The 21,984-nt window shown below is 48.2% G+C and overlaps 9 protein-coding genes across 9 annotated transcripts; 5 read left to right on the top strand and 4 right to left on the bottom strand.

Annotated features, from left to right (window-relative positions):
• Nucleotides 1-304: 304 nt before the first annotated feature.
• Bathy03g04810 (ATP dependent RNA helicase, putative) lies at nucleotides 305-2,509 on the bottom strand (the record flags this gene model as incomplete). Its single annotated transcript, XM_007514003.1, has 1 exon — nucleotides 305-2,509. One exon carries the CDS (start codon nucleotides 2,507-2,509, stop codon nucleotides 305-307), a length of 2,205 nt encoding a protein of 734 aa, XP_007514065.1.
• A 313-nt stretch (nucleotides 2,510-2,822) lies between these two features.
• Nucleotides 2,823-4,670, top strand: Bathy03g04800 (unnamed protein product; the record flags this gene model as incomplete). The annotated part of the gene is made up of 1 exon (XM_007514134.1): nucleotides 2,823-4,670. The coding sequence occupies one exon, from the start codon at nucleotides 2,823-2,825 to the stop codon at nucleotides 4,668-4,670; it is 1,848 nt and encodes a 615-aa protein (XP_007514196.1).
• A 77-nt stretch (nucleotides 4,671-4,747) lies between these two features.
• Nucleotides 4,748-7,090, bottom strand: Bathy03g04790 (glucosamine--fructose-6-phosphate aminotransferase [isomerizing] 1; the record flags this gene model as incomplete). Its single annotated transcript, XM_007514038.1, has 1 exon — nucleotides 4,748-7,090. The coding sequence occupies one exon, from the start codon at nucleotides 7,088-7,090 to the stop codon at nucleotides 4,748-4,750; it is 2,343 nt and encodes a 780-aa protein (XP_007514100.1).
• Nucleotides 7,091-7,611: 521 nt separating this feature from the next.
• On the top strand, nucleotides 7,612-9,714 carry Bathy03g04780 (predicted protein; the record flags this gene model as incomplete). The annotated part of the gene is made up of 1 exon (XM_007513983.1): nucleotides 7,612-9,714. One exon carries the CDS (start codon nucleotides 7,612-7,614, stop codon nucleotides 9,712-9,714), a length of 2,103 nt encoding a protein of 700 aa, XP_007514045.1.
• A 121-nt stretch (nucleotides 9,715-9,835) lies between these two features.
• On the bottom strand, nucleotides 9,836-12,630 carry Bathy03g04770 (predicted protein; the record flags this gene model as incomplete). Its single annotated transcript, XM_007514204.1, has 2 exons — nucleotides 9,836-12,129; nucleotides 12,378-12,630. 2 exons carry the CDS (start codon nucleotides 12,628-12,630, stop codon nucleotides 9,836-9,838), a joined length of 2,547 nt encoding a protein of 848 aa, XP_007514266.1.
• A 513-nt stretch (nucleotides 12,631-13,143) lies between these two features.
• On the top strand, nucleotides 13,144-16,071 carry Bathy03g04760 (predicted protein; the record flags this gene model as incomplete). The annotated part of the gene is made up of 1 exon (XM_007513925.1): nucleotides 13,144-16,071. One exon carries the CDS (start codon nucleotides 13,144-13,146, stop codon nucleotides 16,069-16,071), a length of 2,928 nt encoding a protein of 975 aa, XP_007513987.1.
• A 100-nt stretch (nucleotides 16,072-16,171) lies between these two features.
• On the bottom strand, nucleotides 16,172-16,666 carry Bathy03g04750 (predicted protein; the record flags this gene model as incomplete). The annotated part of the gene is made up of 1 exon (XM_007514365.1): nucleotides 16,172-16,666. The coding sequence occupies one exon, from the start codon at nucleotides 16,664-16,666 to the stop codon at nucleotides 16,172-16,174; it is 495 nt and encodes a 164-aa protein (XP_007514427.1).
• Nucleotides 16,667-17,036: 370 nt separating this feature from the next.
• On the top strand, nucleotides 17,037-18,869 carry Bathy03g04740 (V-type proton ATPase subunit H; the record flags this gene model as incomplete). The annotated part of the gene is made up of 1 exon (XM_007513913.1): nucleotides 17,037-18,869. One exon carries the CDS (start codon nucleotides 17,037-17,039, stop codon nucleotides 18,867-18,869), a length of 1,833 nt encoding a protein of 610 aa, XP_007513975.1.
• A 224-nt stretch (nucleotides 18,870-19,093) lies between these two features.
• Nucleotides 19,094-21,898, top strand: Bathy03g04730 (predicted protein; the record flags this gene model as incomplete). Its single annotated transcript, XM_007513893.1, has 1 exon — nucleotides 19,094-21,898. The coding sequence occupies one exon, from the start codon at nucleotides 19,094-19,096 to the stop codon at nucleotides 21,896-21,898; it is 2,805 nt and encodes a 934-aa protein (XP_007513955.1).
• Nucleotides 21,899-21,984: the final 86 nt, after the last annotated feature.

Below are 21,984 nucleotides of genomic sequence, written 5' to 3'. Positions count from 1 at the left end.
ACCTATTCTCGAACGTTGACGAGAGGTCCGCGTGAGCTTGCTATCGACGATCGAGCGTTTCTTGAAGGAGGCGTTTGTCGTCGTTAAAGCGGAAAGTCTTCGATGGCAGGAAACTGAGCAGAAAAACTGCCGCGTAGTAAGCAGCACGCGGGGTGCCACTCTGAATTCGAGGTGGGATCAATGGTGCGTGGAGCTTGCGTTCGACTGAGAACCTCTTTTTTTTGATGATGTTGCATTCTTATCTAGTACTAAACTCTCTATTATCATAATGCTATTAATGCTCGCTAACTATGATGTACTAGTATTAAAAGGTATAATAGTGTCCGGCGACGTCTTTGAACCAGCGCAAATCTCCAACTGAAGATACGTTTCGAATGTACTCTTTATTTTCGTTATTCACTTCGGCGGTTTGGTACACGACCACTTGCGGTAACCCACTACTCACGCCGTAGAGTATTGAACTTTGGTGCACGTAAACCGTCCTTTTATTACGAATGGTCAAATATTTCGCCGCGCCGTCGTCGCTTCCGCCGCCGCCGTACGGCGCCAAAGTAGCCGCGTTGGAGAAGAAACCGGCGCATATCGCGCGCAATATCGATTCGAGCTTTTTTTCTTTGTCCTCATCGTTACTTCTGTTATTGTCAATAAGCATACAATCGAGTCTTTGCGTCAAGAGTTTCTTCAATTGCGCGCGAACGGATTGGACGCGTTGCACGGTGCGAAAATTTAAATAATTTTCCTCGCAAAATCCCCTACGATTGCGGTCGTTCCACGCGTACCCTCTCTGAATGTTCAAAGAGGTGATACCGTCGCCTTCTCGAGCGGCAAAATTCGCTTTTGCCTCGTCCAGAAGATTTCTCGACGTCGTGCCTCCTCTCGCTGGTAAAAAACACGTGTTTTCAATCGAGAAATACGAACAGATTGTGAGCATTTCATTGGCGCACCCGTAATCGCAACCGGCTAACAACGCTTTACCTAGCTTTGGTTCCAACGGAAGCTCCGCTAATTTAGCGCCAACAACTGAGGTTAACTTTGCGTCGTCATCGATCGCACCCAAAGCGTGTAAAAGTTCCAACGCAACGACGACGTGTTTTACCGGCGGCGCTTCGAACCAATCAAAGTGCGCGATGTTATCGATTCCTAACGCTTTGAGTTGTAAAATCGTTCCGGCGATATCCGCGCGAATTATTTCCGGCGCGGACGTTTTATCCAAACTCGCAAAATATTTTTCAGGGTACAAACGAAAGCACGTTCCAGGCCGAACGCGTCCAGCTCTCCCAGCTCTTTGCTTTGCCGATGAACTCGACGCGCGCACGACTTGTAACGTCTCCGAATTCCTCTCGCAATCGAACGCTTTGATTTTCACAAAGCCGCAATCGACGACGTAACTCACGCCTTCAATCGTCACGCTCGTTTCCGCGATATTCGTGGCTATGATAATTTTGCGAGCATTCCTCGGTGGCGCGCGAAACGCTCTCGCTTGTTTCGCGTTATTTAATCCCGCGTAAAACGGGCAAACGAGAACTTCTCTATCCAATCGTTCCGAGAGCAAATGTTCCTCCAAGATATCCGCGCACTCTTCCACCTCCTTCTCTCCCGTCAAGAAGATCAAAATATCGCCCGGGTTATTCCGCAAATCTAACCGGACTATATTCATCGCGCACTCCGCGCTTGCTTTTATGTAGTTTGCCACCGGTTCTTCGCTATAAAACGTTCGAACTGGATGTTGCCTTCGTCCTTCGACGCTAAGAATAGCCGGTTGGTCGTACGAGGAAGAAAATTTCCCGTCGTCGTTTCCCTTCTTCTTCTTCTCCTTCTCTTCTTCTTCTTCGTCTTCCTCTAATTCTAATTCTTCTGTTTCCGCGCGGAAAAACTCCCGAAACGCCTCGGCATCAATCGTCGCCGAACTCACAATTACCCTCAACTCTTTCCTCTTCCTCGTCACCTTCTTCAACAACCCCAGCAACACGTCCGTGTTCAAACTCCTCTCGTGCGCTTCGTCCACCATCACCGCCGAATATTTTTGCAACAAAGGATCTTCCAACAGTTCTCTCAGTAAACTCCCATCCGTGCAGAATAGAATCTCCGTCTCTGATGATTTCATGGTTTCAAATCGCACGGACACTCCCACCGTTCCGCCTAAACAACACCGTTGCGAAGAAGAAGAAGAATTAGAAGCAAAAATCTCCTCGCACACTCGCATCGCAACGGTTTGCGCGCTCGCTCGTCTCGGTTGCGTCACGCACACCATCTTCTCGCCAGGAATGGTCCATTTCGCCTTTCTCAAGTATTGGCAGATCTGCGTGGTTTTCCCGCATCCAGTTTGGCCTATTATTATCACCACTTGATGTCGTTCCAAGAGATACAAAATCTCTCTCTCGTGTTTCTGAATCGGGAGCCGCAAAGAAGAAACGTGATTCTGATTCTGATCTTTTCGTTGTTGGTGTTGAAATCGTTCTCGTTTGCCATCATGGCGCGAGTTTGAGCAGCGCGAGGGTGGTGGGTGCATCATCGTCTCGTCGTTTATATCTTTTTATTAATATCTTCTTCTTCTTTTTCTCATCATCTTCTTCATCAAAGAAAGAGGTGCGTGTTGAAAGGTGCAATTCTTTTTTTGTACGTCGAGGACTCTTTTTTCTCCCGTTCTTCTTGAAATTTTTCAGTGCATCAGTCGTCTCGTTCATCAAAAGTCTCTTCTGATTTTTTTTCTTCGACAGACAAATTAAATTTTCGACAAAATTTTCGACATTTCTCGTGTAGGGGATTGATTTTTCCTCAAAATTACACAGAACAGAGAGACAGAGAGACAGAATTACATAAAGATGATAAAGTCCTCCTCGGCGTCGGAATTCTTCTCGAAGACGAAAACGAGGCACTCGACGCCGGTTATTGTCGATTCGGTGTGCTATGATATCCCAAATGGGACGAAGTCGTCGTCGTCGACACCAAATTCGTCTGAAAACATTCGGTTGTTGGATAACGTCTCGACGGTGTTCGAGAACGGGTCGATGTCGGCGATAATGGGGCCCAGTGGCGCCGGGAAGACAACCTTGTTGGACATTCTCTCGTGCAGGAAAACGAGAGGGGTGATTTCCGGGACCGTGATGTTTGGGTCGCAAAACGCGACGAAGAAAACGTTCAAGGAGTGCGCGGCGTACGTGGAACAGTTCGATACCTTGTTGCCGATGTTGACGGTGGAAGAGACGCTGTATTACTGGAGCGAAATGCAAGCGAGAACGCACGCGGACGCGGAGTTGAAGAAAGAACGAGTGAGGGAGATATTGCAACACTTGAATTTAACGAGTTGTAAAGACGTCGTCGTCGGCGACGCGCTGAACCGAGGGATATCCGGCGGACAAGCGAAGAGGACGAACATCGCTTTGGCTTTAGTCACGGACCCGGACGTGTTGTTTTTGGACGAGCCTACGAGCGGCTTGGATTCGCAATCGTCCGTGGAGGTTGTGGAGATTTTGAGAAACTTGGCGAATACGGGCGTGACGGTCGTGGCGACGATTCACTCGCCGACGCCGGACGCGTTTCGATATTTCGATACGCTGTGCATGTTGAAGAACGGAAAGATGACGTTTACTGGGCCTATATTTGACGAAACCGCCGGAGGTAAATATTCGGCGATTTCCTATTTCGCATCAATTGGGTTCAAATGGGACACGAAATCAAATTTGGCGGATTTCTTGACCACGACGTGCGCTTCGGAGGATTTGGATTTTGAAGACGCGTTTCGAAATTCAGAATGCGGGAAAGCCGCGCTGACAAAGACAAAATCGATTTTGGAGAAAGAAATGCTGTTGCCAGCGAAACCAAAACTAGCGAAAGCGGAGAGAGGCGCGTTTGCAAAGATTAAAACGCTTTTGAAATACCGCACGATCCGAAATTACAAATCTGTTGATTTCGTCATGAGTCGCGCGGCTGGACAAATTTTGTTCGCCATCGTACAATTCACCTTGTTCCTGGAAATTGGCAAGGCAGAAGGCGAGGCTATGGACCAAGCGAATCAACTCAACGTCGCGAGTTTACTGTACATGTTGAATATTTTACCTTCGTTTGGCGCGAGTGGGTACATGCCATCCATCGTACTCGAGAGAGCGGTGTTTTATCGCGAAGTCGACGACGGCTCGTACCCGCTCTTTTCGTACGTTGCGTATAAGTTCATCGAAGAGGGTGTTTTAGCGATACCAGTGACGCTAGTCGCGCAAACGGCGTTGTATTTGGGGTGCGCGTTGCAAGGCTCGTTCGCCATCTTTTGGATATGTAACTATATGGTGTTGAGTTGCGGCATAGCGCTCGCGTACGTATGCGCTTCAGTCGCTCCGAACATGGACGCCGCCAATACGCTTTTGCCAGTTTATAACGTCATTCAGCTTCTATTTTCTGGGATGTTGATACGTAGAGCTGACATGCCGAGCGGCTGGGAGTGGTACTCGCACACGCTCTTCGTGCGATACGGATGGCAGGCGCAGATGATTAATCACTTCGACAACAAAGAACCGAAGGTTTTTCAAACGAAAGAAGGTAAAATGGAAGGGATTATTGAGTTTTACGGAGCGAGCGGTACTATTACCTCGAATTTAATCGCCGTCTTTGGTCTGTATTGGTTCTGGATCATAGTCGCATACGTCTGTATGAAGAATATTCGGCATCAAAGCCGATAGTTTACTTTTGTTTTGAGTTGTTGTAATGTTTAATGTTTGTTATACCAGTATTTTTTATTAGTAATTTATTTACTACTTTACTCTACCGTGACGGATTTTGCCAAATTTCGGGGCTGATCGCAGTTATGCCCTCTCAAGACGGTCAAGTGATAACTCAACAACTGTAAAGGAACTATGTTGACCACCGCTTGCAAACAATCTTCGACTTTCGGGACTCGCAGAATGACCGCGTCTGGCGCCGTTTTCTCCATCTCCGTGTCGTCATCTGAAACGATTAATATTAACCGCCCGTCTCGCGCTTTGAGTTGTTGCACGACCGACTGTTGCTTCTCGTAACTCCCATCGTTCGTACACACTACAATAATCGGCATGTGCTTATCTACCAAAGCGAGCGGACCGTGCTTCATTTCGCCGGCGAGAATACCTTCCGAATGCACGAGCGCAACTTCCTTCACCTTCAACGCGCCTTCTAAAGCCGTGGCGTAATTGAAACCTCTCCCAAAAATGAGCAAACTGTGTTCCTCTTTTAACTCTTGCGCCAACTCTAACAATATCGCGTCCATTTTTAAGCACTCTTTCACGCACCCGGGAAGTTTGAGCAAACCTTGCATGATGTCATCCCGTCTCGTGTGCTTCGAGCGCGAGTCTTCGCTCAAAGATAAAGCCACCAAAACCATCGCGACTATTTGACAAGTGTACGCTTTTGTACTCGCTACGCCAATTTCGGCACCCGCGTTAATGTGGACGCCACAATCCGTCGCTCGCGATATCGCCGACCCAACCGTGTTGACGATGCCGACGCACAACGCGCCTTTTGCCTTGGCGTATTCTAAAGCCTTCAGCGTATCCGCCGTTTCACCCGATTGCGAGATGAAAATGCACGTGTCGTCTCTAAAAAATGGACACCGTCTATCTAAAACATCACTCGCAAGCTCTAAAGTTACCGGAAGCTCCGTGAGCTCTTCGAACAGCTGTCGGATGGCAATCGCGGAGTTGTAGGACGTACCGCAACCGCACAAGATGATGCGACGAGAGCGCCGAATCGTCGCCGCGAACTGGGACATGCCCCCTAGCATTACTCTCTCTGCTGCACCGAGAACGTCCAACACCAATCGTCCTCTCATGGTGCTCGAAATAGCCTCCGGTTGTTCGAAAATTTCTTTTTGCATGAAGTGATCGAATTCGCCCTTCATGATTGATTCGACTTCCATTTCTAACGTTTCAATCGTGCGTTCGACTTCTTTACTCAAAACGACCGGTTTATATAACCCGTACTCCGGTGAATCGTGCCCAGAGGTGTACCCAGGGTGCGGATGCTTTTGCTTCTCGACTTTATAAATCTTATACGTGCCGTCGTGGCAGTGACACACGTCGTCGTCTTCGAGAACTAATACGCGTTTAGTGTGCTCAACCATCGCGCTCGCATCCGAGGCGAAGTAAAATTCAACTTTTGGATTATTTGTAGTAGTGGTAGTAGTAGTAGTAATTCTCGTCGTCGTCGTCGTATCCGCATCTGCTGCTGCAGCAGCTGCTGCTCCTCCTGTCATAGATTTCCGCTTCTTATTACCGCTAGCTTTTTTAAGAAGAACGTCCTCCTCTGCGCCGTCGGAAAGGTTTCCGTCGATGACGCAGGAAACCTCGCCGCTGTCGTCGGAGATGCCCATCAACAACGGCGAGCCTCTCTTCGCGGCGACGAGTTCTCCCGGGTACTTTGTCGATTTAAATACTAACGCATACGCGCCTTGCAACTGTCGCGTTACTTCCATCGCCAACTGACGAAACGTCACGTCTTTCTCGCCGCTCTCCTCAAACTTATCGCTCAAAAATTTACAGAGTTTCGGTATAACTTCCGTATCCGTATCGGTTTCAAATTTCATCCCTCTTCTTTCTAACATCGCCCTTAACGGCGCGTGGTTCGTAATAATTCCGTTGTGCACCACCACGAATTCATTTTCTCGCGAGTCCGAGGTGTGCGGGTGCGTGTTGATTTTATTCGGCGGTCCGTGCGTCGCCCACCGCGTGTGCGCGATGCTCGCGCAAAAATCTAAAGGCTTAATCGAGGACGACGACTTCTTCCTCCCGTTGCTGCTCTTACTTTTAGACGCCTTAACTTCATTCTCGTCATCATCGTCTTCGCCAAACAGTTCCTTCCTCGCCAGCGCTTCCAAGTTGGCAATCTTCCCGACTTCTCTGCACACGATGACTTTCTTCGCGTCGTGTCTTTTTTTATCTCCACCTTCTTCTTCATCATCATCATCATCATCATCGTCTTCGCACCATTTCTCGTTATCGTCCATGGCAAACCCGGCGGAATCGTACCCTCGATATTCCAATCGTTTCAAACCAACGAGTAACTTCTCCACGATTTCCTTCTTCGTTTTCGGCACCCCGCAGTTCAAGTACGCGAATATTCCGCACATTATTATTATATATAGTCTTCGTTTTCGAGTCGTCGTGTTGAAGACAAAGAACTGAAGACAACAGAGGGTTCAAACCGCAGAGGACAAAAACGACCACCACCACCACCACCAAAGCGCGACGACAACAGAAAGAGAGCGAGAGGGGAGGAGATTGAAGAAAAAAGTGAAGTCCAAAACAAAACAGAAGAGTAAAAAAAAAAGAAGACAAAAAAAAGGAGAGAAATCTTTTTTGCTTTTGTTTCTGTCCGAAAAAAGAAGAACGAAAACAACGACAAAAGGTCGACTGGAATCTTTTTTTGCTTCAAAAGGCACCCACACTCAACTTTTTTTTTAAACGACACACATTGATTATATTTACAAACTCTTACTACGCGCGCCTTAGAGTATCATCATCATGACTGCTGCTGCGCTCGAGTGTTAGTAGATTTATAGAGTTTCGTGCCAGAGAGGAAGGGATATATATATTTATATTTATATATACAGAGAGAGAGAGAGAGAGAGAGAGAGAACAACGAAGAGAAATGGAAAAGGAAATCATCGCCCGTTTTGAAACGACGTGTAGACGAGGACGAGGACGACGGTTAAGAAAAGATGAAAAACAAGATCACCAATCTGGGAGGGGCGAGAACAACAACAACAACAACAAAAGCGAGGAGGAGGCGAAAAAAAAGACGACGATTGAAAAGAAGACGAGAACAACGAGCGAGAGCAGTACGTATCGTCGTTCTGTTTACGGTGGTGGTACTGGTGGGTTCACGTCGTTACCGGCGAGTCCTCCAAAAGAGCCTTTCTTTTTGAAAAAAACTTTTCCTCTGATTCCAGGAGAAGAAAAAGGAGGAGAAGATGAAGAAGAAGAGATAAAGATCTCCCCGTTACCACCTACGAGTACTACTACTACTACTACTACTACTACTAAAGAAGAAAAAGAACTAGAAGAAGAAGAAAGGACAGACGCACTTTCGCGCTTGCCGAACGACGTCTTGTGCGAGATAAGTGCGAAATATCTGAGCGCGAAAGACGTGTCGAGTTTGGAGCAAACGTCGAAACAATACAGAGAGATCCTTTTGCAAAGCGAACACTGTTGGAAGAATCTGTACGGGAAGAGATACCGATGGAGACCTTTCGCCGAGGAACAAGGGTGGGCGTTAGCGGCGACGTTACCGTTCTCGAGCGGCTTGCAAAAAAAGGCAATCAAACCACCAGCCGAGGGGTGGAAAAACACGATGAAGAGAGCAGTTTTGAAGTTTTTTCTCGATGATGGTGATGATGATACACGAGTAGTCTTGAGATTTAGCGCGACGAAAGATAAGGTAGAAAATATAAACGAAGGCATCAAAAACCTGAGATATGGAGACGTGTGTTTGTTAGAAGCTGGGACTTATTACGGATCGATTCGTGTTCCGTCTGGGGTACATTTGCGCGGTATCAAATCGTCTCAAAAAGATTTGGTGCATATTGTAGCCGACGACGAGCCGGCAATAGTGGGCGTTGAAAATGCTAGAAAGAGCAACGATAACATCGTAATGGTTTCCAACGTAACGTTATGGAGACACCGCGCCGCTCGAGACGGATCTATCGGATGCTTTGGCCATCATCCAAAACACACCGCCTGCGTGCACTCTGAGAGCAAAAATATAAAATTATCTTTAGAGACGTGCGATATCGTTTCGGCGGGTGAGGGCGTTGTCGCGCACGATTGTGAAATCATAAATTGCGACGTTTCGACCGCCTTATCTGGCATCATCTTGCGAAACGGCGACATCTCGGGTTGCGTGGTGACTTCTGCCATCGCCAAGGATCAAAAATCTAAAATCGACATCGATTCGGAAGCGTCTTCGAATTCATCATCTGATGAGGCTGATGATCTCGAAATGCTTGGTATTATTACGGATGATGAGGGCGAAGAGGACGATGCGATATCGATCGATAGTCAATCTTCGTCCGCGAGCGGAGTGTACGCGTCGATCGTCATTTTGGGTTCCGAGGGTGATGAAGATTCGGCGAAAGGGGGAAACGAAACTTCCGTGGATGTGAGAAATAGTCGAATAGTCTTGAACTCTTCCCACGGTATTTCGTGTCTCGATGGCGCCAACGCTACTGTACGTGGATGCTTGATTGCAAATAACCAAGGTGGTGGAGTTTGCGTCGGTAAAAACTCTAGGATTAGAATGTTTGAAAATCTGATCGCGTTGAATACAGGCGTTGGATTTGCCGTGTGGGGCGGTGCTTACGGAGAAGCTCTTCGGTGCGAGATTCGAGAAAACTCGCACACTGGCGTGGACGTTTCTTGCTTAGGCGCAGTAAAGGAAAGAAGCGATGATTATTACATTACTTACGGTGGTGGCGGCGCTTTCGATGAAATCGGAGGAAACGAAACGGACGACGAAGAGTATGAAAGCGAGCTCATGTCGTTCTTGTTAGCGCAGAGACAACGCTACGCGATAACGCACCGAATCGTCTTGAAAGAGTGCCTCATCGATAACAACGGGAGCACTGATATTAACGTTTCTGGCGGAGCGCACTGCGACGTATTCGATTGCATCATCCGCAAAAACTCCGACGGGGACGATAAGAAAACGTGCGTTTTGGTTGAAAACGATTCTTTTCTCCGCGTCTCTCCGTGAATGCAAAGGTGACAAAGAAAAGAGCGTGCGTGCCCATGTATTAACTAAAAATAGAATGTATTATTTATTTGGATGTAAAACTCAGATTGTATAGAATTGAAAAGACTTGCTTTTTCTATTATTAATCGAGCACGATCGGGCTGTGGGTCGCCAGCGGAGAACGCTTTTGAGACGCCTCTTTTTCTCCACCTTCTTCGAAAGTTTTACCTTCACTACTCGCCGGCGTGTTTTCTTCGCCTTCGACTACTAAGTGCTTCGGTGACAACGGCGTTTGCGGAAAACGAAAATGCTTCGCCTTATTCAAAGCAGACTTTGGAATCTCTTCCGTCTTCTCCACGAAATCCTCGCCGCATAAAGTCAAATCCTCCTCCTCCTCCTCTTCTTCTTTTTCTTCTTCTTCTTCTTCCTCCTTTTCGTTGGCTTTCTCTTCGTCTTCATCGCCTTGCGTGAATCCCAACCCTTTGTTATTTTCAAATGGCGTCGGTAACGATGCTTTTCTGACATCATCTTCGACCATTTCATCCGCGGCGATTATGTTCGCGACGGCGTTTTCAACGAGCGCTTGCGCAATTGGAGTACTTCGCACGAGTTCTTCGTCTTCTTGCTCCTCTTTTGGTTCTTCTTCATCACACGCTGCACACGCTGCTGCTGCTGCTGCTACCACTGCTGCTCCTTCAGGCGCTGGAGTCATTTTTTTCATCATACTCGCGTATTTTGCCTCCATGTCATCTCCTTCTTCCTCGTTTTCTTCGCTCGCGTCGTCCTTAGCTGGCGTTTGGATTTGTTCCTCCTCGTCTTCCTTCGCAGGTTCTTGAACTTCTGTCGCCGGAAATTCAATATCAACGCAATCCTGCGTTTGTGGATCGAAAGCCGACGCCGCCGCTTGTTGTTCATTATGTTCCTCGCCGCCGTTAACGTCTTCTTCTTCTTCTTCTTTTTCGTCTTCCTCCTCTTCGTTCACCGGCGGAGCAACTTGAGTGGCGTGGAAATCACCATTCTCCGTTTCTTCTTCGTTCGTGGTGTGCGTTTGGTTGTCGTCTTCGTCCATTTCCATAGTTTCATCGACTTTCACGTCATCCTCTTCCTCTTCGTCCGAACTAACGTGCAAACGTTCTCCAACAAGGACGAGCGCTTTTTGCGCTTCCACAAACGCCGCTCTTGAAACCGCGAGCGTTTCCTTCATCGTCGCTAACTCCTTCTCGCTCGCTTCCTTCGCTTTCACGGCCTCTTCGAGGTTCGCTTGTAAAGTTTCAGACTTTCCAATGACATCCGCCCAGTCGTTTAACTCTTTGGAAGCTTTGGTGGAAATTTCTTGGTATTTTACGCACTCTTCCCTGGCAGCCTTTTCGTTCTCTTCCGCTTTTTCCGCGCGCTCGATCGCATCTTTGTTCGCTTCGAGCGACGATTTTGCTTCGTCGAGTTCTTTTTCAGACGTTTCGAGTCTTTGCGTCAACTCTTTCAGGTTCGTCTCCATGCTCGCGTATTCTTCGTTGTGTTTCGCAATCGCCGCCTTCATTTCCGTAACCTCTTCTTCCATAGAATTGATCTTTGCGCGCGCCTCTTCGATTTCCTTCGTCTTCTCGCCATTCCCCTCGGTCAATCGTTCAATCACCTTGTCCAAGTCTTCCATTTCTTCCTTGGATTCCGCTTTAAATGCTTCGAACGCCTTCGTGGTTCCGGCGTCTTTCTCCTCAGCCTCTTTAACTTTCGTCTTTAACTTTTTATTCATCGCCGCAAACTCGTCGCGCTCTCGCGATACAGTCTCGTTGGACTTTTTCAAATTCGCGATTTCCTCTTCCAAAGCTGACACATTGGCGAGGTTTTCGTTTGATTCGACCAAAACTTGTTGTTGTTCTTTTTCTTCTTCTTTTTTTCCTTCTTCTTGGAGTTGCTCCTCATCGGGGGCCGTTTTGCTCGCCCAGACGCTCTTTCCTTTCTTTGACGGCGGCAACGGAAGCCCAGTCTCCGCGTCTTTCCCTTCTTCGTTCTTTTCTTCCTCCTCCCCCTTCTGCTCCACGTTCTCTTTTTCCGGCGACGCTCGTTTCTTCGCGGCAGGAACTGGAAGAACGACCTCCTTCGCTTCCTCTTCTTTCTTCGCCGCTTTCTTCGGCGGCGGCGCCGTGCCAACCTCCTCTTTCTTCTTCTTCGACGCCGCGGCGCTTTTCTCTCCCTTCTTCAATCGGTGCTTCGGCGTCCCGTAATTCGGTTCCACGCCTTCGTTCACTCGAAACTTAAACACGCACTGAAACGGAAAGTCAATCAAGTCTCCGTCCTTCAAAAAATTCGGCTCCCCTTTTACCAACTTGACTCCGTTCACCCATAACCCGTTTCGGCTGCAATCGGTGATGGTCGCCGTGTACCCGAGCGGCGACGAAGAATCTTTCACGCAGATGATCTTCGCGTGTTCCGCGGACACTGTTTGATGATGATTTTCGATGATGATAACAGAATTCAAAACAAAAGTAAAGGTAATTATTTATACTACTTTATATAAATGTGAGCACTTTACGCCTCAAAACAGAAAAAACGAACGTTGAAAGAAACGACGAAAATGCTCTCATCTCGGAGGAATGAATCGTATCGCGCTCTTCGTTTACGCATTTATATATAATAAATACTACGCGCGCGACGAGACGAGAGAGAAAAGAAAATCCACAACTCACCACTGGGTAAATCCAACGCTAAATCCGCGACTTGCGTCTTCGCTCTCGTCACGTTATCTTTCGCCATCAAGATGCGACCGAGAATCGAGTTCGAATATCGAAGCGAGATTGTCGGACCATCGAGAGGGACTTTCTTTATGCCGAATTTGTCAAACTGTTTCGTCGATTGGTCCACGTGGAGGATCGACTTCGCGTCGTCGCTGATCGCGATTAACGAGGCGTACGGTGGTGGATCTTCTTCTTCTTCAACCATTTGATATTCTTTTCTTAATACTTTTAAGAGTCAGTTTAGGAGTAGGAGTAGTTTACTAGTTAGTATCCCCTTCTCAAAGTTGAGAATGAAGAATACAAAAAAAGAAGAGTCAAACAAATCAAAAAAACCGAAAAAAAAAGAAAAAAAAGGGGTGTCAAACAGAGAAAACCGCTCTCGATTGAGACGACGAAACTCTCTCTCGAGGGCCTCTCTTTTTTGTGTTTTGTCCCGTCGAAGAAACAACGTCAGTCTTCAGACTTTTGCGTTCAGTAACACACAACAACAACAACAACAACAACAACAACAACAACAACAACAACAACGCGCGCATAAAAAGCACACAACACGCGGGGCGCGCCTACTGTTTCGATTCTCTCAAACAAAAACGGAGAGCAGAGATAAGTGCGTAAAAGTACTCTCTGTCTGCTCTGTTTATTTTAGAAGTTTCGGCGAAACGATGATGATGACACCAAGAAGAGATACGACGTTTTAGAGCAGAGAGAAAGAGGAAAGATGATGATGAGAACGGCGGGAACGACGACGACGTCCCTCCCGTCTTCTTCTTCTTCGAGCAGCAGTTACGGCATGAGCTGTTCGAGAAGAACGAAGACGACGACGCGTTCTCTCTCTTGGTCTTCTTCTGACTCGCGACGACGATTATATCATCATCTTCTTCATCATCATCATCGGCGCGTTATCATCGCTTCTTCTTCTTCTCGTCGACGAAGACGTCGCCCCGGGGCACAAAACGCGAGGAAGATTGTGTGCGAGACAGAAAGAAGCGACGACGAGAACGAAAGGGGAAGGAGCGCGCAGCAGCAGCAACAGCAGCAGCAGCAAATGTACCCCGAGAACTCCCCATCATCATCGATCCAAGAGCAACAGAGACGGTACCAATCGCGAGGAGAGGGCGGCGGGGTGGGCGGCGGCGGCGCGGGCGAGAGTTTCGTCCAAGCGATCGGTAAGAAGTGCACGAACAAGAGCGAAGACGAACTGTCGTCGACGACGAGGGTGAGAATGCTCGCAACTCCGTCATCGAGAGCACCAACGAACGCGTTAAATAACAACAACAATAATAAATCGTGGCAATATTTGACGTGCACCGGCGAAACTATGGACGACGACGACGAAAACGAACACGAGTGCCCGTGGGAGAGCAGCGAAGAAGACGACGACGAGGAAAGTGAGAAATACGAAAAGAACGAAGACGTGGACGAAGACGCGAAGAATATTTTCGACGCGTACGTAGAAGATGATGAGAAGAACAGCAGGAGCAGCAGCGGTGGCAGCGGCGGCGGTGCGGAGAAAATGAGCTCGGCAGAAACCGCTTCGAAATTTTTGAAACGACTGAAACGATTAGCCGAGAAGCGAAAATTGGACGAGTTACTCCAATTTTTAGACGAAAACGCCGCATTCGTGGCGACGTTGAAAAGCAATAAGAAACTGTGCAGAGCAATTGCTTCGGCGTCGGTAGCAGCCGCGGCGAAATGCAGAGACTTTACGTTTGCAACGATGCTTTTGAAAGCCGCCGAAGGTCCATTCGCGTGCGGCGTTTCGTCCGCGGCGTATTCGTCCATCATCATTGAAGCCGGCCGCGTGCACGATTTAGATTTAGCTTTGACGGTATTCGAGTGGTGGAAGAAAGGAAGAGGTCCAATTAGCGCGCAGTTTGGCGCGTCGGCGAATAAGAACGGCAAAATGTTTGTCGCAAACTCGTTCTTATGGAGCGTAGACGATGTCCCGAAAGGTGTCAACCGTCACGACCGCGTCGGCGTGAAATGGCATCCGCGACGAACTGCGCCGAGTCGAATGTTGTTTTCGCTCTTGGACGCCTGCGCAGAATGTGGAGACGTTCGTCGCGCCATCGATATGAAAAGCGAAATATTATCCTGGGAAGGACGATTAAAACATCCAGACGATTTTGAACGCGCATGGTGCTCTCTTTTGAAAGCGCACTCGAGAAGTTCGGAGCCTTTGAAAGCGTTGAGCGCGTTCGAGGAAATGCTGAAAACGAACGAAACGGAGACGAAGAACAGTCTGTTGGCGCACAATATTCTCATGTCCGCCTGCGTTAAAGGTGGTCGACCGGATTGGGCCCGAGACATGTTAGATAAGGCAAAGGAAAATGGATTGAAACCAGATTCAATATCGTACGCGACGTGCGCGGCTGGAGAAACGCAAGCCGCTCGCGGGATTTTAGGATCGGATTACGCCTGCGACGTGGAAACCTTGAAGCGATTGTTTCGCGAGTACACGGAAATTCCAAGAAGGAACAAAATCGCGTACGGTGCGTTCGTTTCCGCGTTTTTGCGCAGAGGCGAAACGAACTACGCGATTGAGGTTCTCGAGCACGCGCGAAATGACGGGCCGTCTTCGTCTCGAAAGAAGAAAACGTCGAAAACAGGTGCCAGAGATTCCTCCTTTGCGGTTTCGCCAAACTCGTACTTTTTGGTCATGCGACACGCGGCAAACGAAGGCGACGTCGATGGCGTGAGAAAACTCTCCGAAATGCTCCGCGAGCATCCCAAAGACACCGCTTTGTTGCGATCTGAGGCAGCTTTGTACGAATCGGAGGCATTCGCGGCGGCAAACGACGTCGAAGGCGCGAGAGATGCCATCTTTCGCGCGCAAAACGTGGGCGAAACCGAAGCCGCAAAGGTGTTGAGAGAAGCGAGCGAGAAAGTCTTGGTAGCTTTGTTCGTTGAAAACGAAATGGACGAGAAAGATGTGTCCCCAAAGAACGTGCCAAAGGCGAGAAACGTTGCGAGAGCGTTGAGTTTACTCGACGGCGCTTGGAGTTACGACGAATTCGATCAGGAAACCGGGAAAGGCCAGTTCCCGAAACCGCCTCCAAAAGAAGGATACGAAAAAGCCGTCGAGTTCGGAAACGTCTCTCCGCTAGCATTTAAAGCTGGTTTGAATCCGAACGATTCCATCGAAGAGGCGAGAGATTCGGACGCTTTGCGAGTATATTCCTGCGAAGAGTTGGTCGAAATGAGCATGTTAGCCCGACGCATGGACTCTGGTCGCTTAGTATTAGAGCAAGCGGACGAAAATGCAAAGTGCGAAAAAGACGTGCTCGTTTTAGATGGCTTTGGCGAACCCATCGGTGTTTTAGAACGAAACAGCAAGGAAAGAGGAGAAGACGTGGAGGAATTCGCGTCCGCGGAGACGCTGATGAACTCGTCGCTCCTCGTCTCCGCAACTCTGAAAACGTCCACGATTGGCGAAGTCGCTTTGGCGTGCTTCGAGAATACAAACGAAGTACCAGTCGCCATCGTCGACGAAAAGACCAAAGTGTTGATCGGAGCGATATTCCGCGAAGACTTGTTCGAGAAAACGAAAAGCACGAATTGTAACGCTCCGACGACGAACAGAGAAGAGGAAGACGCGAAGGCGGAGGTTGGTGAAAACAACAACAAAAAGAGCGATCCCAGATGATGAAGATGATGTGTTTATAAAAGTGCACAAAAAATAGCAGCAGCGGCAATAATAAAAAGCAGCCAACAACAACAACAGCAATTGGATACGTATACACAACTTATTCCTTCGAAGGTGGTTGCGTCTTTGCCAATTGCTCGTCCCGTTCTTTCACCATCCCTTCCAACAGTTTGATTTGATTTTTCACCACAATCTCAAACGCGTTAAACTTTTGCTCTTGCTCTAGAGTCAGCTTCTCCAATTTGAACACGTCCTTCTCTGCCTCTTTCAATCGTCTCTTGTACAAATCTAAACTCTCCACCGCCTGGTCACGCTCTTTCTTCGCCTCTCTCAACTCTTCCCCTAACTCCTCTCTCCATTTGTTCGCTTTCTCTAATTCGTACTCTAAACTCTCCTTCGTGGCTGATTCCCCGGTGTTTGGCTTTCCGAATAAATGTATTCGCGTGGTCGTTTTTCTGTTGGTGTTGTTGTTCTGTTGCAACGTGTTCGAATTAGTATTCTTCAGTTGTTGTTGTTGTTGTTGTTGTTGTCGTTTCGTCCTCGTCCAAACGCTACCCCCGACGAGAGAAAAAGACAAAGAAGAATGCGAAAACATCTCTCTTTATAACAACAGCGCGTTTAATAATAGCAGACAAAGAGTGTAAGAGAGAGTACGTATTCTCAAAGTTTTGTATCTCTTTTTGTTTATTCTGGTGTGTTTTCAACCGAGAGAAGAAGAAGAGGAAGAAAAAAAAAAGGTGCCTCTCTCTTCCATCAAAAAAAAAAACAGATACTCAAAAAAAACCTCAGTCAGAAATCACGCGAGACTCTCTTCGAACCAACGAAAGATAAAGAGATAATCTCTCTCTCTCTGGAAGCAAACAACAAAACAGATTATTAGCTCTTTGTTGATACACGCACTTAAGAAGAAGAACACATTATTAAAACGCGCACATAAACACACACGCTTTTATACGTATACTTAAATGCGCGGTGGAGGAGGAGGAGGAAGTGGATCTTACTTTGAAGAAGAAGAAGTCGAGATGGAAGAAACGACGACGACGACGACGAATTTTAATACGAATCATCACGCGACGACGACGACGGCGAAAACGTTGTTCTCGTTTTGCAACGACCGACAGATCAAAGAAAAGTTGGAGGCAAACTTCGATTGGAAAGCGTACGAACACGGACGCTTGGTGTCGCCGACGGATTGTAATTTGATCGTAAAATACGAGGAGACGTGGAGAAGAGATGGTGCGAGTGGTGGTTCGTCGATGAACACGGCAAAAAGTTTGATGGAATCGTCGGATGGAAAGTTAATCGCGAACGCATTCTTGGACGTGTTTAGAAACGTTTCGAGACGAGAGGCGGTGGAAAGAGCGCTGGCGAACGTGTGCAAAATGCTCGGTGACCCTCAACTGGCGAAAGTCTCGAGCGAGTACTTCATGCCGGAGATTAACAAGACGGTGACGTTATCGAACATCGACGCGTATAAAGCGTTGACGAGGTTGATGTTGAACGCGAAGAACGGATGGTTCGTGAGAGAGAAGGCGAGTTTTATATTGGGCGTTTTGTTAAGCAAGAGCGAAAGTTTGCGCAACGAATCGTTTTTTAGCGGCGAGGAAGGAGAAGAACAAGAAGGAGGAGAGGAGCAGCGATGCTCGGAAGAAATGCAAACGGCCAGGACGGTGGTAAGGTGGTCGATAGATTTACTCGGCGGCGGCGACGGGAGTTTAGTCGATGCTAGCGGCGGCGACGGCCCGGGAGGGACGATGACGATACAAAGAGGAGGAGGAGGAGACGAGAACCACGAAGAAAACGAAGAGAGAGTTATTCCAACAGCCATTCACGCCTTGGCATCTGTTTTGCAGCACAGAAAAACGAGACCGTTGGCGAGAAATTTAGGCGCTTATAAGTTGATCGCACCTTTATTGGATTCGGAAAAATTCAACCCGAACTCGCGCGTGCAAGTGTTGTACGAGGCTGCGTTGTGCGCGTGGCTGCTTTCGTTTGATGCTAAGGCTAGGAAACAAGCTTTGAAAATAGATAACGCTATTGTGGTGAAAAAATTAATCAACGCGGCGAAAACCGCGACGAAGGAAAAAGTCGTTCGCGTCGCCATCATGGCGTTGAAGAACATACTCATCGGATTAGCAGATAGCGGTATCGACGACGCGAAAAAAGTTCCTTCGATGAAGTCTGGGGAAGGAGATCGACATAGCAACAAAGAAAATGCAGCATCTGCTGCTCACGTCGGCGGCAAAAGAGACGACGACAAAGACGATGAAGACGACGAGCTCGGCCCGATTGCGGAAACCTGCATCGAGCGCGAATCGCTCCAAAAAGTGTGCGAAAACCTCGCCCACCGAGGTTTTGAAGACGCCGAGCTCGTGGACAACTTAGAACAACTCGCGAAAGGCTTAGCCAAACGTCGCGTCGTTGCGTCATCCTGGGAACGCTATTTGACCGAAGTCAGAAGTGGCTCCTTGGATTGGTCCCCGTCGCACACCGACGAGGGGTTCTGGCGAAACGAGTGCTCAAAACTCACCGACAACAACTGTTTCGTTTTGAGAAACTTAATCGCCATGATGTCCAGTCGCGACGTCGATCCGCGCACGTTAGCCGTCGCCTGTCACGACGTCGGCGAATTTGCCACGCACTACCCAGCCGGGAGATTTTTAGCCTGCGATTTAGGCGCTAAAACAGCCGCGATGGCGTTGATGGTCCACGAGGACGAAGAAGTCAAAGCGAAGAGTCTCGTGTGCGTGCAGAAATTGCTCGTGGCGAATTGGAAGTTCATCGGAGGTGGTAATTGATACAGTAGAGCAGACTCATTAATATAATAAACACAGATATACGCAAAGAGTAGAGAGATACTAACATCCGATCAGGAATACCTCGCAAACAAACGAACGCTCGCCGCCGTCTCCCTTTTCCTCGTTTCGTGCTTCTTAGGTAGGTGCTTCAATCAAATTCTTTTTCTTTACTTTTCTCTCTCTCTCTCTCTCTGACAAATCTCTCGAGAGAGAAGGCAAACACCATGTCCTCCGACGTGTCGTCTCCCTCGTCTTTGTCGTCAAAGAAGGCGAAGATCCAAAATCCTCGCGGGGTTGGCGGCGAACAACGACAAGAAAAAGAAGACCAATTGGAAGAAGAAGAAGTGAAAATCAAAACCGAATTCCGCAACGTTTTTTATTCAACGTCCAAAGACATCTCGGACGTGTGCGGACCGAGAGTCCGATTCACGTGCATAGATTGCAACGAGAGAGTGGTTGCGTTGGGCGCGAATACCGGGAGCGTGTATTGCTTCGCGAGAACGTACGTTGAGAAGAAGACCAAGAAGAAGAAAGATGGAGACAAGGAGGAAGAGGAAAAGAAAAATTCCTCTGTTTCTTCAACCGAAGAAGGCCGATTACGATTTCTCGCCGTGATTTCTCCGCAATCGATCAAAAGAACAGACGCACAAACTGGCCGAACGATGGTGACATCGCAAGTCATACAGAAGGTAAAATTGAGTCCGGATGGAAACATGGCTGCGATTGCGTACGCGAGCGGCGTGCTGCACGTGATTTCTTTTAAAAGCGGTAGTAGCAATAATAGTAGTAATAGTAGCACGCCGCCAGCTGGGCGAACGATTGCTTTATTGAGAAAAGCGCACGCGAGTCAAATTATAACAGCTTTGACGTGGTCTAACGATGGGAACGTTGTGTATTGCGGCGACGACGCCGGGATGGTGACTTTGACGGACATATCGGCGTTTACAAAATATTTTAAAACCGGGGACGGAAGCGATGTTTTGAAAAAGAAGAAGGATGACGCAATCGCGGGAACATCCACGGGTAGCGGTAGCAGTAATAACAAGAACAAAAGCGGGGGTGGTGGGAATAAAGACAATAGCAACAGCGTCGGACAAAACGAGTCTCAGCTTCTCGAGTTTGAACCGATTTTCTGCGCGAAGTTTGTGAAGTGCGATTCGCTTCTTCCAGGCATGGAGGATGGTTCAGAAGCGTGTTATCAGATTGATTGCTCAAAATCAAATCTATCGACTTTACTTTCCTCGCGTTCAAAGGCGAGCGTATTGGCGGTGAATTCAGGAGAACAAGAGGTGATTGGAACGAAACCGAGAGACGGTTCGTTTGGCGCATGCTTTCACGAGATGTGCAAATCTGCGATTGGTATGGACTACGGAGAAGAAGGAGTGGAAAAGAAACGAGAGTGGGCACTTTGTTCGCGACCGGGAAGACGACTATGGATAACAACCGTCGAAGTCAACGAAGGTGATGAGGTGGTTCCAAAAGTTGATGTTGTTGCGACTTTACGCCCGGATCTTCCTTGGCCAACGACGCCGACCATCCTCGGCTATCCCGAAAGCTGCTTCGAGTTTAAGTCGAATTCAGACCGAATCAAACGCATGCAAAAGCGATTCGAGTTTGGTACGTTGACGCCCTTTGGTGACGATAACAGAATGTGTTTATCCGTGGCACAAAAATCTGTCGCCATCGTAGACGTTGCGCGCGCAACCGTCGCGGAGTGGTTTCCTTTGCGCGAACCAGAAACAATTGCTCGAGGAAATTTCGCGTCTGGTTTTTCAGATTTTGCAGTTTCTGGGCGATCTGTTTTCTTTCTCACTAAATCAGCGACTGAACCTACGATTGAAGCAGAATCTAGCGTTGGTTCGATTGTCTGGTGCTTCGAGGTCTCGAGCGATGAAGATTCGACGAAGCGAAAGGAGGTTCGCGAATTATGTAAAGTGGATACGAGTGAGCAACCGATGGTATCGTCTTCGTCGTCTGTCGTCGTTTCTGGCAACGCGCACGCGGCAAATATCGAAGAGAAAGCGGCAATCCTCGCGAAATTGGCGAAGGAAGTAAAGCCGAAACCGCCATCGAAACTGGAGCTTTTGAAACAACAACACTCTTTAGAAGCAAACTCGGATTCCGAAGAAGTGTTGTACGACGAAGAAGTATACCCGAAAATATCCAATGCGAGCGATGTGAACGCGATTTTCTTCTACAATCCAAGCGGGAAATCTCGAAAACGCGAAGCTCAAGATGAGAAAATATGTGCTAAAGCCATCGTCTCGGGGTTGCTGGACAGCGAATTTAACTGCTTCTCGGAGGACCCAGAGTTGATGGAACTGTTCGAGAGTTTAGACTTGCTCGGTTTGGACCCGACGCGAAATTACGATCAACGTGCAGAAATGACTCGCGCTTCGACTGGACACGTGGCGGCGGCGATGGCAATGCACGAACAGAATCTCCTCGCCGAGAAAAATGGAGAAGGCAACAAAATGGACGAGGACGATTCGAGGAAACATCCTTCTTCTTCTTCTCGAAGTGGAAAGACAAACACAAAATCTCCCATCCATCGCTTGAAGGAAAACCACCACGAACAACCGGAAACTCCTCGCACGCCGAAAACAACCGACGACGTTCTCACCAGCCACGAAATCTTAAACGTCTCTCGAGAATGTTGCGATCCTTCCTCCACTCGACAAGACATGACTTTAGCGTTACAAGCCGTCCCTTCGATTGCGGCAAAAACCATCGTCATCGAATCTTCCCGCGCGTTATTCGTCCGACTCATTCAAGACGTCTTCTCGGACGATGAAAACATCAAAGCGCTTTCAAAATCCTTGGAAAATTTGGCGTTGTCCGCCGGCGAAGTTCTCGGCGCCGACGCCGTGTTAAGATGTTTGAAAGTCGCGTGCGAAGATCCAGACGTCAGAGACCACGCCGAGGCGAGCGCGTTGGACACTCCATCCGGGGCCATGCTCTCCCACGTCGTCACCAACATCACTCTGCAGTTGATCAACGAACATCACGTCAGAAACAGAATACATTAGTCATAGCGCATGTAATAAAAAAGTAGATTGAGTAGTGGTAGGAGCAGAAGTTTTCGTAGGAAAAGGAAAAAAAGCAAAAACGCTTC

This window comes from Bathycoccus prasinos (assembly GCF_002220235.1).
Source record: "Bathycoccus prasinos genomic : Chromosome_3".
In the NCBI taxonomy this organism is placed as follows: Eukaryota; Viridiplantae; Chlorophyta; class Mamiellophyceae; order Mamiellales; family Bathycoccaceae; genus Bathycoccus; species Bathycoccus prasinos.
Note: the sequence above shows the minus strand (reverse complement) of the source record. Positions and strands in the feature narration are given on the sequence as shown.